The 14,362-nt window shown below is 36.8% G+C and overlaps 2 protein-coding genes across 4 annotated transcripts in view; both read right to left on the bottom strand.

Annotated features, from left to right (window-relative positions):
* LOC142343136 (charged multivesicular body protein 2a-like) overlaps nt 1-14,362 on the bottom strand; it is a 257,000-nt gene that overhangs the window by 138,985 nt on the left and 103,653 nt on the right. The gene's annotated exons all lie outside the window — the stretch shown is intronic.
* LOC142342344 (protein regulator of cytokinesis 1-like) overlaps nt 78-14,362 on the bottom strand; it is a 51,322-nt gene continuing 37,037 nt past the window's right edge. The window contains exons 5-6 of the mRNA XM_075393643.1: nt 8,459-8,910; nt 78-667 (exon numbers count right to left, since the gene is read on the bottom strand). Of these exons, the coding sequence (XP_075249758.1) occupies nt 390-667; nt 8,459-8,910 (730 nt within the window). The 3' untranslated portion in view covers nt 78-389. The remainder of the gene's footprint in view (nt 668-8,458; nt 8,911-14,362) is intronic.

The raw sequence follows: 14,362 nt of genomic DNA, 5'->3' as shown, positions 1-14,362 counted from the left end.
TTTGAATTGTAAGAAACCAAGAGGACCGCAAAATAGCTCCGCTCAGCTTACAGCTATAAATAGAAAAAGTCGATTGCATCTGTTCATACAGGCCCGTGTAACCAGAAATTTAGTGCATTGGTAACGACACAGATCCCACAGTTAGAAAAACATTAATAATAATGGAATTGAAATACTTGAGTTCAGTGTGGTTTCGTTTAACTTATTACGCCAAGCCGAGTAAACTCGCAGCGGTTTACTAGTTTAGTCCGTATTCAGTTGAGTTATATCTCTCATTGCCTCGTTTCATTCAATCTCAAATCACATGATAACGCTGCGTGTCTTCTGCAATTGAAAAAGCACAGGAAAAAAGCAACCGAAAATGCACAATCAATCCAATTTAGCTGGAATCAGTTATTGCTGTGATGATGCTGCATGAGCATACTGGATGCGAGATCTCCACTGATCTTGTTACTGAATGTGCTATATGTCTCATTGAGGACGCTGAAGTCAACCTGTTCGTGCAAATTGGCCAAGTGAGACACGCTGCTTAGCGCTGCTACTCCGTCCGACCTCTTGGATTCGTTAAGATTGTGGATTCTGCGGGAGCGTCTCACTTCCCGCGTGTTCTTTTCGGCCACGTCTTTTCTTCCCATTGCCTCACAAGTGGCAACATTCTCTTTACTCACTAAACAATTAATATTTACACATCGAGGGCAGGCTGAAAAGTTGCTTGACCCCTACATTGAAGCACTTATTTCCTACTCTTTATTTTTACTTCCTATTAATTGGAGAAATTAATTCTTACATACTTAGTCAGATGAACAGTCAAGTACTTCCTTTATAGCGTCTCGCCCCAAGGGTCACTTAATTCTATTCACAAAGATCACAATTATTATTAATCAACAGACTAACGTCGGACAAAAAATGGCTCTCGACTGGTTGGTTTTCGTAGACGAATGGCTCTAGAATGGTTTGTTGGTGAGAGGTAGGTTTTCGTAGTCGATAGCTCAAGCTCAGGACCACAAAACAGCCACTTACACAGTAAATTCACGCCAAATCACCAGAGGATCGGTGGGAGAGGGGAGTACACTATGAATTGCTTTAGCCGTTTAGAAAAAGCTGCAACTGATTTTCATTGAAATTGAAACAAGGATAAACATAGCCGTTGCATTGCCGGAAAATAGCCGCCGTTGAAGCGCTTGATGCACATCGGGATTGCAACAAAAAAAGGAAGAAATAAATTAACCGAAATTTTTCTGTTATTTTTTTTCAGTGTCAAAAAGTTTTCTAATTTGGCGTGCAGTTTCAGTTGGATTCCAAAACTCTACTTAATTCAGCTTCTATACTGAAAGCTAATAAGCTTAATACCAATGTCAGCTAGCAAACACTCTAATGAACTATGATAACCTAATTCTCAATTGACTTGATGACCGGGTTTTGTCGGTTTATCCCGTCTCTTTTCATTTTGATCTTCTGACTTTGACAGTTTTCAACCACATTGCGTAATTGAATGTGTGAAAGATATTTAAAATCCATTCAGTGAAAGAGTGAGTGAAGTAAGTCAGACGCGAAAATCGTGACTTATGTAAAACGTGATCAAAAGGTAAAGCGAATTAAAGCATAGAAGGTCCTGACAAGTCCTGACGTACAATTCAAAAAAATTCATTGACTAAACAAAAAACTAGACCCAGATCGGACTTTGAGTGAATTAAGAAAACCATTTCTAAAATGAGATCAAAAAAATTAAAAAAAAAACAAAATCAATGTCAAAATGAGAAATGGAAATTAGGTTCAAACAAAAACTAGGTCTAGAATGAACTATGAATGGATTGGAAAAACCATTTAGCAAAAAAATCCGATCCACCAAATTGAAAAAATAATAAAAATCAAAGTGAAATTATTTTATTTTATTTCGTAGATAGACATAATCTTGTTCCTCAATGAGAAAATACTGTGGCATACAAATAAGCAGCAGAGATGATAACTAAGACTTATAAGAAAAAGTTTTAAGTAGCGGCCATCTAAAATTGTACCTATCCCGTTTCTATTTTTGATTTCTAAATCATTCAGTCTATTTTACATTGCTTTGCTGAGCAACTACAGGTTAAACGCACTTTGAACACAATGGGCGAAGAATGAAACTATCCTAGAGAAGTGAACAAAAATCGAAACATGGCCGGCAGATTGCCGGAAAATAGCCGCTCGTGGCCTTTAATGAATTGAAACAACCAAAGAAATAAGATAGACATCTCGCCCACCAGTCCTTTAATAGACCACCAGGGTTAGATTCGGACCGTGGATTTTGTGACACATACGGTCTATAAGGAAAAAGTGCTCAGAGGGCTTTTTCAAATATGATATTCGAAATCAAAAACTCAAGACTAATACTCAAGAATTAGGGCATATAAGTTGGCACTTCTTTGATGCACACTATTGATCTTTAACTAAAACGTTCATAAAATTTAAAGTTCCATAAGTGAGTTTAGATCATTTTTTTGAGTGAGTAAGTCCCGCAATTGCCCTAAAAGCAGAAATGACGTCACGCACACAAATTTTAACTGCAAAGCAATAGAAGTTACTAACGTCAATTCCAAGAAGTCAGGTCGTAAGAATCATCGATGGAGACGACAATTTTAAAAAAAACCACGATGTCCCCAATAATAGCCGCTATCGCTTCGCGGCTATTAAAAAAGATAATACTAGACGAAGTCAAATAGCCGCAATGTAAACAAAAAATCACGATAAAGTGAATTTTTGTTAAAAGACAATTTTCACACTCTGCACTGAAATTAGAGGGAAAAAACTTCACGCCACAGCACTACTCGCTTTTTCGTACGACTTCCTGTTTCTGAGTGACCTAAAATCATCCCTTCGATTTGACTTCAAAAATTATGAAAATGTGTGGAGATCTTAAAAAATCACACATGTGTGAAAAAACAGCCGAAGACTCCGGAACCGACTGGATGTACGCATTCTTTTAGGCCCCGGCAAAAACTCAATGCAAAAAGGAGCATAGCATGCTAATTAAATCTACGCATCAATTTCAAACAATAACAAAGGAATGATAACATGAGAACGGCAAAAAAGGATATCTGGAAAAACATCTGATGAAACTCCACCTAAAGGTACCCCACCGAAACCACTCGCAACACAAATAATATTGATTCGATAACTGACCACCATTTGATATAAGAAACAAGGGAAACGAAGAATAAAGAAAACCGAGGAAAAGGGTAAGAAAAATAAAACATAGCTAGCAGATTGCCAGAAAATAACCGCAATAGCTTTGTAAATCTAAAGGCTCAAAAAACAGTAAAAGACAGACCGAAAAAATTAGTCTTTTCATTGAAGGCTAACATGTTATATTTTGATTAAGAATCTGTATTAGTTTTTTTCCTCTAATAGCTGCTCTCAAATAACCTTCACTTAGAGTGACACACATTCAATTGACCTCATCTCTTTGAATTAAATTAAATAAAAGTCAATTTCAAAGTCAGGAAGCCAATTTTGAGAGTGAGCTAAGTCACGTGTGACCAAAAACTTATCACGCGAATGAACGAAAAAAAAACTCACTCCACTAAGAGCGAAAAATGACGTCACGCACGCACTTCAGTTGAAATTGCATGAACGAATGAACAAAAAGCAGATTTGAACTGGTTGTAACGTCATATGGTCGTAACAAAAATCTTGACGACGAAATAAGAAACCAGGAGTAGGCCAATAATAGCTTCAGCTGTCGCTTCGCGGCTATTAAAAATGTTACAAAACTCGAAAAGAAAGTTAATATGCTGGCTCTCAATTGTTTATCTGGGAAAGTTGTAAATTATTTTTTCGCTCAATCAGTGCGTCACGCAAATCCAGTCAGAGAAACGCTAAACAACAATAAAAAGGCAAACTAAAAATCAGAAACAAAATACAAATTTATATTTAAGTAAAAATAGCGATGTATGAAACCTAGAACTGTCAAGTCTTAGTAAAAATACCTAAACAAAAGCTCTAGGTTAAATAGCGAACAAGAAAAGCTATTGCCAAATGCTTAACAAAAATTTAAAGAAATGGCAGAAATAGCTCAAAATTGCGCCTAAAAGACTAATGTGCCCATCAGATGATCAAAAAGGCCTCGAAACACAATAATATTAAATTAGATTATTGCGACAAACGCCGTTATTGGATAAAGTTATGTTCCAACAGAAAAATAAACTTTGAAAAAGCCGTACGTGGTCAAAACAAATGCACTCGCGTTGGGATAATTTTTGCACACCTTTTCAAGCTCTCTTTCAGGATAGTGCATGAATTAAAACCACTCTAAATTCTATCTGTGCTTTTGACTTTTGTTCAGCAGATTGGCCTAATCAATTCTTTTTGACATGCGTCATTTGACTTCCTCTAAAACTCTAATACAGAAATCAACGATTAAAAAATAATCACCATTACTCGTCTTCGAGTCTGAAAACAGATATTTTTGAATTGTAGTAAAAAATTTAGCAGCCCAAAAATAGCCGGCTGAAAAAATGAGGGCTGCTATCAACAATTAATACTATAACTGGTTACGAAAGAGAAACCAATTAACCAACGAGGATCTAATATGCGGCTCCTTAGACTTGTCCAGTTTCTATTTTGCTTCTTGCTGATTACAATTAATTTAGTCTAATTGATTAACATCAGCACTTCAACGAGAATTGACCAGACGGGATTAACAAAGATAATTAAAAAAATCCAGCGAAGTAACAAAGGACAAGATTTGACTTTAAACAAAACAATTTTTTACTGATAGAACAAAACAAAATACCTCGCGATATTTTAGGTATTTTGGGATTTTAGCCCTAAAAAAACAGTGGAAACTATCTTGACAATTGCCAAGCTACCATCATCCATTAGATGGTAAAAGTAATATGTAAATGCATTTCCAGATTAAAACAGAAACAGATGTGTAAAGTTAAAAAATGTACCAAAATGTTATGTAAATAGAATTTAAAAATTAAATTATAATGGAGATAGAATTAAGGCATGCTAAAAACAGATGGAAATAGAACTCCAACTAAAACTTCTGGTCTCACTTGGCGGAGTGGTTAGTTCACTAAGTGGAGTTGATTTGCTTCGGAAGCTTGGAAATTTGGGGTTCCTTCCTCACTGCCCCCGGCGAAGCCGCCTTTCAGGATTTAGTGAAAAGAATACCAATCTGTGAGAAAGAAACAAATTCACAGTTCTTAAAAAGGATAATCCCTGCTGTGAGACAATATGAGCAATACACTGATGGGCACAAGGTCAACAAAAAAGCCCACTCTGAGATCAGTGGAAACACTGATCAGCTTTATTTACTTTTAAAAAATTCTCAATAAGCTTGCACAATAAGTGTTTATTTTAAGATATAGATTATAAGAACATAGCCGTCAGATTGCCAAAAAATAGCCGCAATAGCTCTGTAGATCTGCAGTCTAAAAAAAAACAGTAAAAAAGACAGACCAAAAAAATCGTCTTTTGATTGAAGGCTGATAAGTTATATTTTGATTAAAAATCTGTATAAGTTTTTGCTGCCTCTATTAGCTGCTCTCAAATAACCTTCATTTAGAGCGATACACACCCATTTGACCTTGCCTCTTTGACTTCAAGTAAATAAAATTCAATTTCAAAGTGAGGAAGTAATTTTTGAGAGTGAGGTAAGACACGTGTGACCAAAAATTCAATCACGCGAATGAACCAAAACCTCGCTCCACTAAGAGCGAAAAATGACGTCACGCACGCACTCACTTCAGTTGAAATTGCATGAACGAATGAACAAAAAGCAGATTTGCAGTGGTTGTGACGTCATATGGTCGTCACAAAAAATCGCGACAACGAAATAAAAAACATAGCCGGAGGAATTCCGGAAGCGACTCGAAGCGTCAAAATTTCACTAACAAAACCGTAATTGCAGCGCAAGCCACTACCTTTTGTATTAAACCATTAAATCAGTACCTCTCGAGGTGAAACCTCTAAAAACTGGTGAAACTTAAACCACTGTCACCAAGAGAAACAAAATACAGCAAAATTTTATATTATTGAAGACGTTTGGCAACGTTAAAAAATCCGAAATAATTAAGATGGTCACAAAACTGATAGGTTGAAAAAGCTGACAAGGTTATCAATTGCCCTCAAATAATTCATGATTCTAATCTGAAAAAGATCTCGAAAGCAAACGGCAGATAATAATCTTAGAAACTAAGTTAATTCTTATCAAAAAAGAAAGCTCAAACTTAAGAATCAGAAAACACCTATCAATACACTTCTAATCACTTCAATTAAGACAAAAAACAACACACACTTCGTTCCATGTTCCTTGGACCTAGACAACATGATTTCATAATAATTCAAAAATTAAACTGATCATAGAAAAGACATAAGCAGCAGAATATTCAAAAGCAAAAAATTGTTTGGATTAATACCAAGGCCGGAAGAAAGTTGCAGTAAATAGTCTTAAGTGGAAATTGCGGAAAAGGCTTGCTATCAAACTCTCAGTACTGCCCTATGTTGAATGAAATCAAATGCAAACCAAAGAAATGACGAAAATCTAAGAAAAAGCTGAAATCATTCATTTTTAACAACTGAAAAAATCAATATACCAAAAATAAATGTAGGTGCCAGGACAAAGCAAGAATGATACTAACTAGAATTTGAAAAATATGGGCACAATGTAAGGAACACCGTAACAAAAAGAGATTCTTGATTTTTGAAAGTTAAAAATCAATATAAAAAATTAAAGAAAAGCGAATGCATTTCATTGTTCAGCATTCAAGACATAGAAAAGATAACTAGTCATCCGATACAAAGATCTATCCTCCTGAAGAGAACAAAAAAATCGATTTAATAGAAAAACTAGCTCACACAGTAGCTAAGTGATGGATTTCCACCAGAAGGTAAGCTGGTAAATCCGACTGGTTCAAACCATGTACCAGTTGGAGAAAAACAGAAATCTCCTCGTGCAAACAAGACAGAGACTACGGACTACAAGCGATCCTCCAACTGGGAATAAATCCTCACTACAGGACAGTGAGAGCAGCTGGGCATACTCTCAACAGGACTGACGTTACTGGCCAGTACACCCTGTAACTGGCACCCTTACTGGTTTCACAAGACAAACCTCTTCACTGACGACACTAGTCACTACTTCACTGACAGGGACTTCAGACGACGACACAAGTCACAATCCACTTCAGAGAGGACACAACTCATCACTCACTTCACCCTACCTTCCAACGAGCATGACACATTCAACGTATTTCTGCTACACTTCACAGATTCGGATTTGAAACTCTCAACCCCGGATGGATGTAGCAGTGGAAATACTGAATGTGCACCTTCAACCAATCAGAGACTGAGAAGACACTATTCTCTTTTATATAGAGAGAACTGAACTAACTGTAGTCTGTCTTTGATTTAGATACACCATGTTTATACCATTGACTCCGGTGCTATACTTCTTAACCACCGTAATAATAGAAGTTTACTCTCAGTGTTTTACAGAGTCGGTTAGTCTTAGAGATATAGGTAAGTCTACTTCGCGCGCAGAAATAAGAATCTCTAGCTCTTTATACTTTAAGGCTGTAAAAGGAGCCCACATCGGGTCTGCCTTAATATGTACAATTTTATAAACAAAATTACATCGAGGTAGAAAGAGGCGTTGAGTATATGAATTATCAAAGAGAAGTTGCCATGTTAATTGATTTGTGACAAAAAGACGGTTAAAAGATCCAAAAATGAAGAAATTAATAGAAAAAAAGCCAAATATTAACTAAAAAATCAAGAAATATGTGCCAATTGTCAATTTGAAACAGGCTTTTCAGGCTCTGCAAAACACTGTGGCATCAATTTCCGATGTTGACATTTCAATACAGCATCGAATAAAAATTATTTCTACAAGAAACCAAAAAAGCAAAAAAATTGGACCACTTAGACGAACAAACGGCTAAAAACGGTTATCTATATGTGCCATTCAGTCAAAAACTACTTTTAAAAGTCAAAAAGTCATTCACTAAACGCAGCGCATGATCAAAAATCTTCTCTCGCTTAGCGAAAATCTGTTCACCAACACAGCTTTTCTCAATTTCGCTTTTAGGTCAAAGGCCGCGTGAACAAATCAAATTCCTGTAAAAAAAGACCGAGAGAAAACCAATACTCCTCTTCGAGTCGTAAAAAGACCGGCATAAAACCAATACTCCTCTTCGAGTCGTAAAAAACCAAGAGAAGGCCAATAATAGCCCCAGCTATCGCTGTTCGGCTATTAATAAACTAAGACAACAAGAATTCTATGGTAACTTGGAAGATGAGCCCAATAATAGCCTCGCAATCGATTGGCGCTATTAAAAATTATTAATGTTAATTTTCGTTTTTTGTTTTACATAAAACATTAAAAAATTTTGCGCTCTTTTGTTATAAAAACACGCCGCTTAGCTCATTGAAGATAACAAAATTCAAAATTTAAGCGGCTCTAGTAGCTTACATTTTGATGGTGGGGCCGGTTCAGCTTTCTTTTTGTTCAGTTGCGCTAGAGACCTCCTTTTCGCCTTCTGAGCAGGGTTCACAGGAAGAGAGGAAGGTTTGTTCACAACGACTCCTCCTAATCCCCTCAGCGGACCCGACTGGATACCGAAGTTAGGTTGTCTGAGCAATATGCCTACGGGTGCCTTGTGTCCCATTAGTGGTGCGTGCATTGCAGCTTTCATCACTGGCTGTTGAGATGACGACGACTTCGCTGATTTACTTGCGCTGATTAGAATGTTTCGACTGCTTTTATTACTGCCAGACGAGATAGTGGTCTTCATGCACTGATTTGAGTTTGTAGCATTTATGAGAGTGGTTCCAATTTTACTTTTTTTAGGTGTCTTGTGTGCCCCGTAAGCTGCGCCATTTGTCATTGCTCCGGCACCTCTCTTTACAGCTGCTGTTCCAAACCTGTAAGCAATAACAATCCACCAAACACAAATAGACCAATTAAGTTCACAGCAAAACGCAAAACCATAGCCGCCATGTTGCCGAAAAATATTGTTGACACTTACCGACGACGGGATTGAATTAGGAAGAAACATAAAGAGATGAACAAGTGACTGCCTAATTTTTTTTCTTAATGTTAGAAAAAATTCTAATTTGGTGGGCAGTTTCATTAGATTCGATAAGTGAAGCCTTTAAATTAGAGGACAATACGCTTAATATTAATACCATTTAGCAGCATACTCTAAGGAGCTTTGATAACTTAACGCACTGTCTTTACCTATTTTTTTAGGTCTTAATGGGGAGCTTTATCGGTTTACCACATTTCTTTTTTAACTTCACTTTTATGGCCTTGAGCGTATTCACTACGCAGGGTAAAGTTGTTGAACTAATTCTAAATTCCATTCAGTTGAGAGTTTCTGTCATATGTTTAATAAGAGAATTATGGCTTGTGTAAAACAAAAAAGGGAAAGCCAATTCTAAAAACACAGCAGTACAAGTGATGAAGTACAATTCAAAGATTTTTCTTTGATTAAACAAAAAGAAGACCTAAAAAGAACTGGACTTCCATTTTGAAAACCATTTGAAAAAAAACACACAAAAACTCGAAAACAGTATTCAAAACAAAAAAAGCATTCAAATTGCCGTACGAAAAAAAACACTACCAAGTTATAAGATATCGCACCGTAAAAAGTGATTGGTTGTTGTTGTGGTTGTGGTGGATATAGGAGCTCATTGCCGTTTTAACTTATTCGTTAGTTGTATTTGTATAAAAGCATAGCCGGCAGATTGCCGGAAAATAGCCGCGATAGACGCTTGTGGCCTTCCATGAGTTGAAACAACTAAAGAAATTAGATAAACAGATAGACCAAACTAATTAGGTCATATACGTTTGTCACTACTTGGATGCACACTTTTGATCTTTAACTAGTAAATGCTCCTAAAAATTAAAGTTCAATAAGTAATTTCAGAAGTCAATTTTTAGTGACGTAAGTCACGCAATTGACCTAAAAACAGAAATGACGTCACACACAAATTTTAACCGAAAAGCAGTAGAAGTCACTGAAGTCATTAAAAAAGTCAATTCCAAGAACAAGTCAGGGTAAGACAAAACAAAAATCTGTTTGACGAAGTAAAAAAACATAGCAGGACAAGTCCTGACCTACAATTCAAAGAATTTTCATTGACTAAACAAAAAAGCTAGACTTATATTGGACTAGAAATGGATTGGGAAAACCATTTAGAAAAAAATCCGATCAAAAAAAAACAGTAAAAATCATAGTAAAATTGCCGCACGTGAACAAAAAATTCCAATCGAGAAAGCGAATTTTTGTTCAAACACCGTTTTCTCACTACTCCAAAATTCGAGTGAAAAAAATTCACGCCGCAAAACCACTCTCTTTTTCACTCCACTTCTTGTTTCGGCGTGACCAAAATCATCACTTCGATTTGACTTCAAAAATCATGAAAATTTGTGAACCGATCTTTAAAAAAAAGACAGCGCCCCAATACAATTCAAATTCTTTGAATTGTAAAAAATAGGACCGCAGTAATAGCCGCCTGGAGTTGCTGACGCGGCTATTAATAAGATATATTAGTAGTGTGACTACCCACAACTTGCGGCGTAGGTGCGGCAACCCATCAGTATCTACACCATGGTGGGTGACACGCGGTCCCCGGGTTAGGAGCAGCATCTTTAATATCGGGAAATGGGCAAAGAATGCCTATTTTTCTGTGCAGTGTGGTCGTCTTGTGCTGATGATATTAAGCCCAGCCAGTTAGCTACCTCTACTGGTCATTCCCACAAGTGAATCGCTTTTATTTTCGTGGTACTCTTACTGCAGTTGAAAATGTGATTATGCGGTGCTACTCCACATTTGGGACAGCGGTTATCGACATTGCCACAAATCCTACTCAAGTAAAAGTTCAGCAGGGGCATTATCTAGTTCTATTGTGCCAATCGCATACGTGCAATTCGCGGCAGCGTTGGTTTTTTTTCGGGTATCTTTGGTGGTGTGCCCAGTTACTTGCTGTCTATGTTCAGCTGAGCTTGGACCGTGTTTCGGTCAAAGCTTTTGCAGGCATTTTTGTATTATTTGCTCTTTATTGTTGGTGCGTTGTTTAATGCAGTCCCTATAATTATCATTTAGTGTCCGTCTCATGAGACAAAAACTGATTGTAGCGGTTGTTTTGTAATGAGCACGGTGGCTCTGATAAATGCCGACCAGAAATCGCTGCGCTAAAATTTCTCTGAGCTTTAACAGGCAGCATTTCACCCCTAAAGGTTCTCAAATATGTACGGGTTCTCAAGCATGGATGCATTTGTTTCTCAAATATGGACGCCTCTACGCCGCAGAACTACGAGCGGGCAACAGCTTCCAGGATCCTTGCAATCTGAGGGGTCATTACTAGTGGTTGTTTTCAGTGCATTTAAAGGCTAGTAGTCCCATTAAAGATAAAAACCAATTTCGACGCACATTGCATTTGATTGCTATCATTAACTGGTGTAAGATTTAAAAAAAAATTAAGCGGCAAAAAATCGTCAGTCATACAAAACGTACAGCAAAGCGTAGAGGTCACGGAACATTTGGCACTTCGATTTCTAGCTTCGTGATCTAACAGTCGTCACAGAAATCGAGAAGTTGACGAAATAGAATATTCTGCTGAATAAAACCACAGCCCGCGACGGAAAAAATGTCCATGTTTAAAGACTTTGTATTTTGAGACATTTCAAAAAACACTGCAAAAGTACTCAAATTTTCAAGAACTGCAATAATTCTTCAATATAAAATAGGAAAACGGTGACAAAAATTTGATCAGGACTCAGAGCAAAAAGACCTCAATAAACTCTGACCAACGTCAATTGACGCCCAATTTTTAAACACAGCAGGCAGATTGCCAGATAATGGCCGGGATAGCTTCGTAGATCTACGGTCTCAAAAACAGACGAAAACAAATTTCTCTTCTTTTTATTAATTGCCGAGGTGTTATATTCCGACTAATAATCTGTATAACTTGATGCTGCTCTCAAATAACCTTCAATTACAGTGACACCAACTCTGTAGATCGTATCTCTCTGAGTTAAAGTAAAGTCCTTTTGAGAGCGAGGAAGTCATTTTTCAGAGGGAAAACCACAGCCCGCGACGAAAAAAATGTCCATGTTTAAAGACTTTGTATTTTGAGACATTTCAAAAAACACTGCAAAAGTACTCAAATTTTCAAGAACTGCAATAATTCTTCAATATAAAATAGGAAAACGGTGACGAAAATTTGATCAGGACTCAGAGCAAAAAGACCTCAATGAACTCTGACCAACGTCAATTGACGCCCAATTTTTAAACACAGCAGGCAGATTGCCAGATAATGGCCGGGATAGCTTCGTAGATCTACGGTCTCAAAAACAGACGAAAACAAATTTCTCTTCTTTTTATTAATTGCCGAGGTGTTATATTCCGACTAATAATCTGTATAACTTGATGCTGCTTCTATTAGCTGCTCTCAAATAACCTTCAATTACAGTGACACCAACTCTGTAGATCGTATCTCTCTGAGTTAAAGTAAAGTCCTTTTGAGAGCGAGGAAGCCATTTTTGAGAGTAGGTAGGTCAAGCGTGCCCAAAATTTAATCAAGCGAATGAACAAAAAGCCCGCTTCACAAAGAGTGAAAATGAAGTCACTCACGCAATTCACTCATAATTTCATGAGCCAACGAACAAAAAGCAGATTTGAACTGACTGTGACGTCATATTGTCCTTAAATCGCGATGAAATAGAAACATAGCCGAACCTTTCAAAAGAAAACGACAAATTCAGCTCAAGTAATTACATTTTACCTGAAAACATTAAGTCGTTGCCTCACCAGATCCAACTAAAAAACAGAAATGAAATAATTGCAGAAAGCAACAAAAAACCAATGGCGAGATAATTCAGAAACCATACAAAAAAGCCGCATAATTAAAATCTTCAAACGAAATTCTGAACGAAGAACACTAGGAAATCTTGAAACCAAAATTTTAAAATTAGAATCATATCTGTTAACGCTCAAAATAGTCAAAAGTTTTAAGGCGGACCAGTCTAAACAATTCAAAATCCTTCAAATCATTCTGTAACCCTCAGGACACGTTGGGAAAGCATTAGGCAGATAACATCTTAGAAAGTGAACTGAAATGCAAATGAAAACAAAAAAATTAGGTGCCGAGAAAACAAGTAATAGCACAAAAAACTAGAGGGTATGGCAACAACTCAGCATATCTATGCGTATCTATATGGGAGAAAAAATGAAAGATGATAGAAAGTGGAGAAAGCGAACACATTGCCAGAAAATGGTAACAAAGATAAAAAGTAGCAAGATTTGCAGCAAAATTACATTATCATCCTCATTTCAAAATCAAACACACACAAAAAGCAGAAATCATATATTGCCTAAACTGGAAACATTTTTCGAAAAACGTCAAAATTTCTCGCAAATATTGTTAAAAATCGCAATTACAAAACAAATTTCCATAGAAATTCAAACATTACCCGCTATTGGCGAAAGAATTGCTCTCGAACAACTAGTGGGGGCTGGAATCTATTGCAGCCTGCTTCAGTCGGAGGGGGTAACTAAATTCACTTATGGGGGCCTCAAATGACGTCTTTAGAGGTTATATACCACTATAACCACTACTAGAAATTAAAAAAGACACAAATTTCTGCGCAATTTCAGTTGACTTTTAGTAGTAAACTGCCGCAAAATGAGCGCAGCTGCCGAATCTGGTGAATGAGAGAAATTTAAATAACGCAAAACAAAGTCAAGTGTGCATAAAAACACGTCAAAACGGCCAAGCAAAAAATTTGCATAAAAAAGAGCAACACGTTTACGATGATTGCTTCAAACTTCCTCCGAGAGCAATTAAACAACAAAGCTGGCAGATTGCCAGAAAATAGCCGCAATAGATTCGTAGATCGGCAGTCTAAAAAAACAGTAAAAAAAATAGACCAAAAAATAGTAAAAACAGTAAAAAAGAGACCAAAAAATTTGTCTTATTGAAGGCTGATCTGTTATATTTTGATTAAAAATCTGTATAAGTTATTGCTGCCTCTATTAGCTGATCTCAAATAACCTTCATTTGAGTGAAGAAATCACACACCCATTTGACCTTATCTCTTTGAATTAAAGTAAATAGAAGTCAATTTCAAATTGAGGAAGTCATTTTTGAGAGTGAGGTAAGTCAAGTGTGACCAAAAATTTAATCACGCGCATGAACAAAAAAACTCGCTCCACTAAGAGCGAAAAATGCCGTCACACATGCAATGCAGTTGAAATTACATGAACGAATGAACAAAAAGTGGCTGTGATGTCATATGGTCGTAACAAAAATCACGACGAAATAAAAAAACCAAGAGAAGGCCAATAATAGCCCCAGCTATCGCTGTGCG

The sequence above is a fragment of the Convolutriloba macropyga genome, chromosome 7 (genome assembly GCF_964194025.1).
Source record: "Convolutriloba macropyga chromosome 7, txConMacr16.3, whole genome shotgun sequence".
Taxonomy (NCBI): Eukaryota; Metazoa; Xenacoelomorpha; order Acoela; family Convolutidae; genus Convolutriloba; species Convolutriloba macropyga.
The sequence above is the reverse complement of the archived record's forward strand: the minus strand, read 5'-3'. Positions and strand labels throughout refer to the sequence as shown.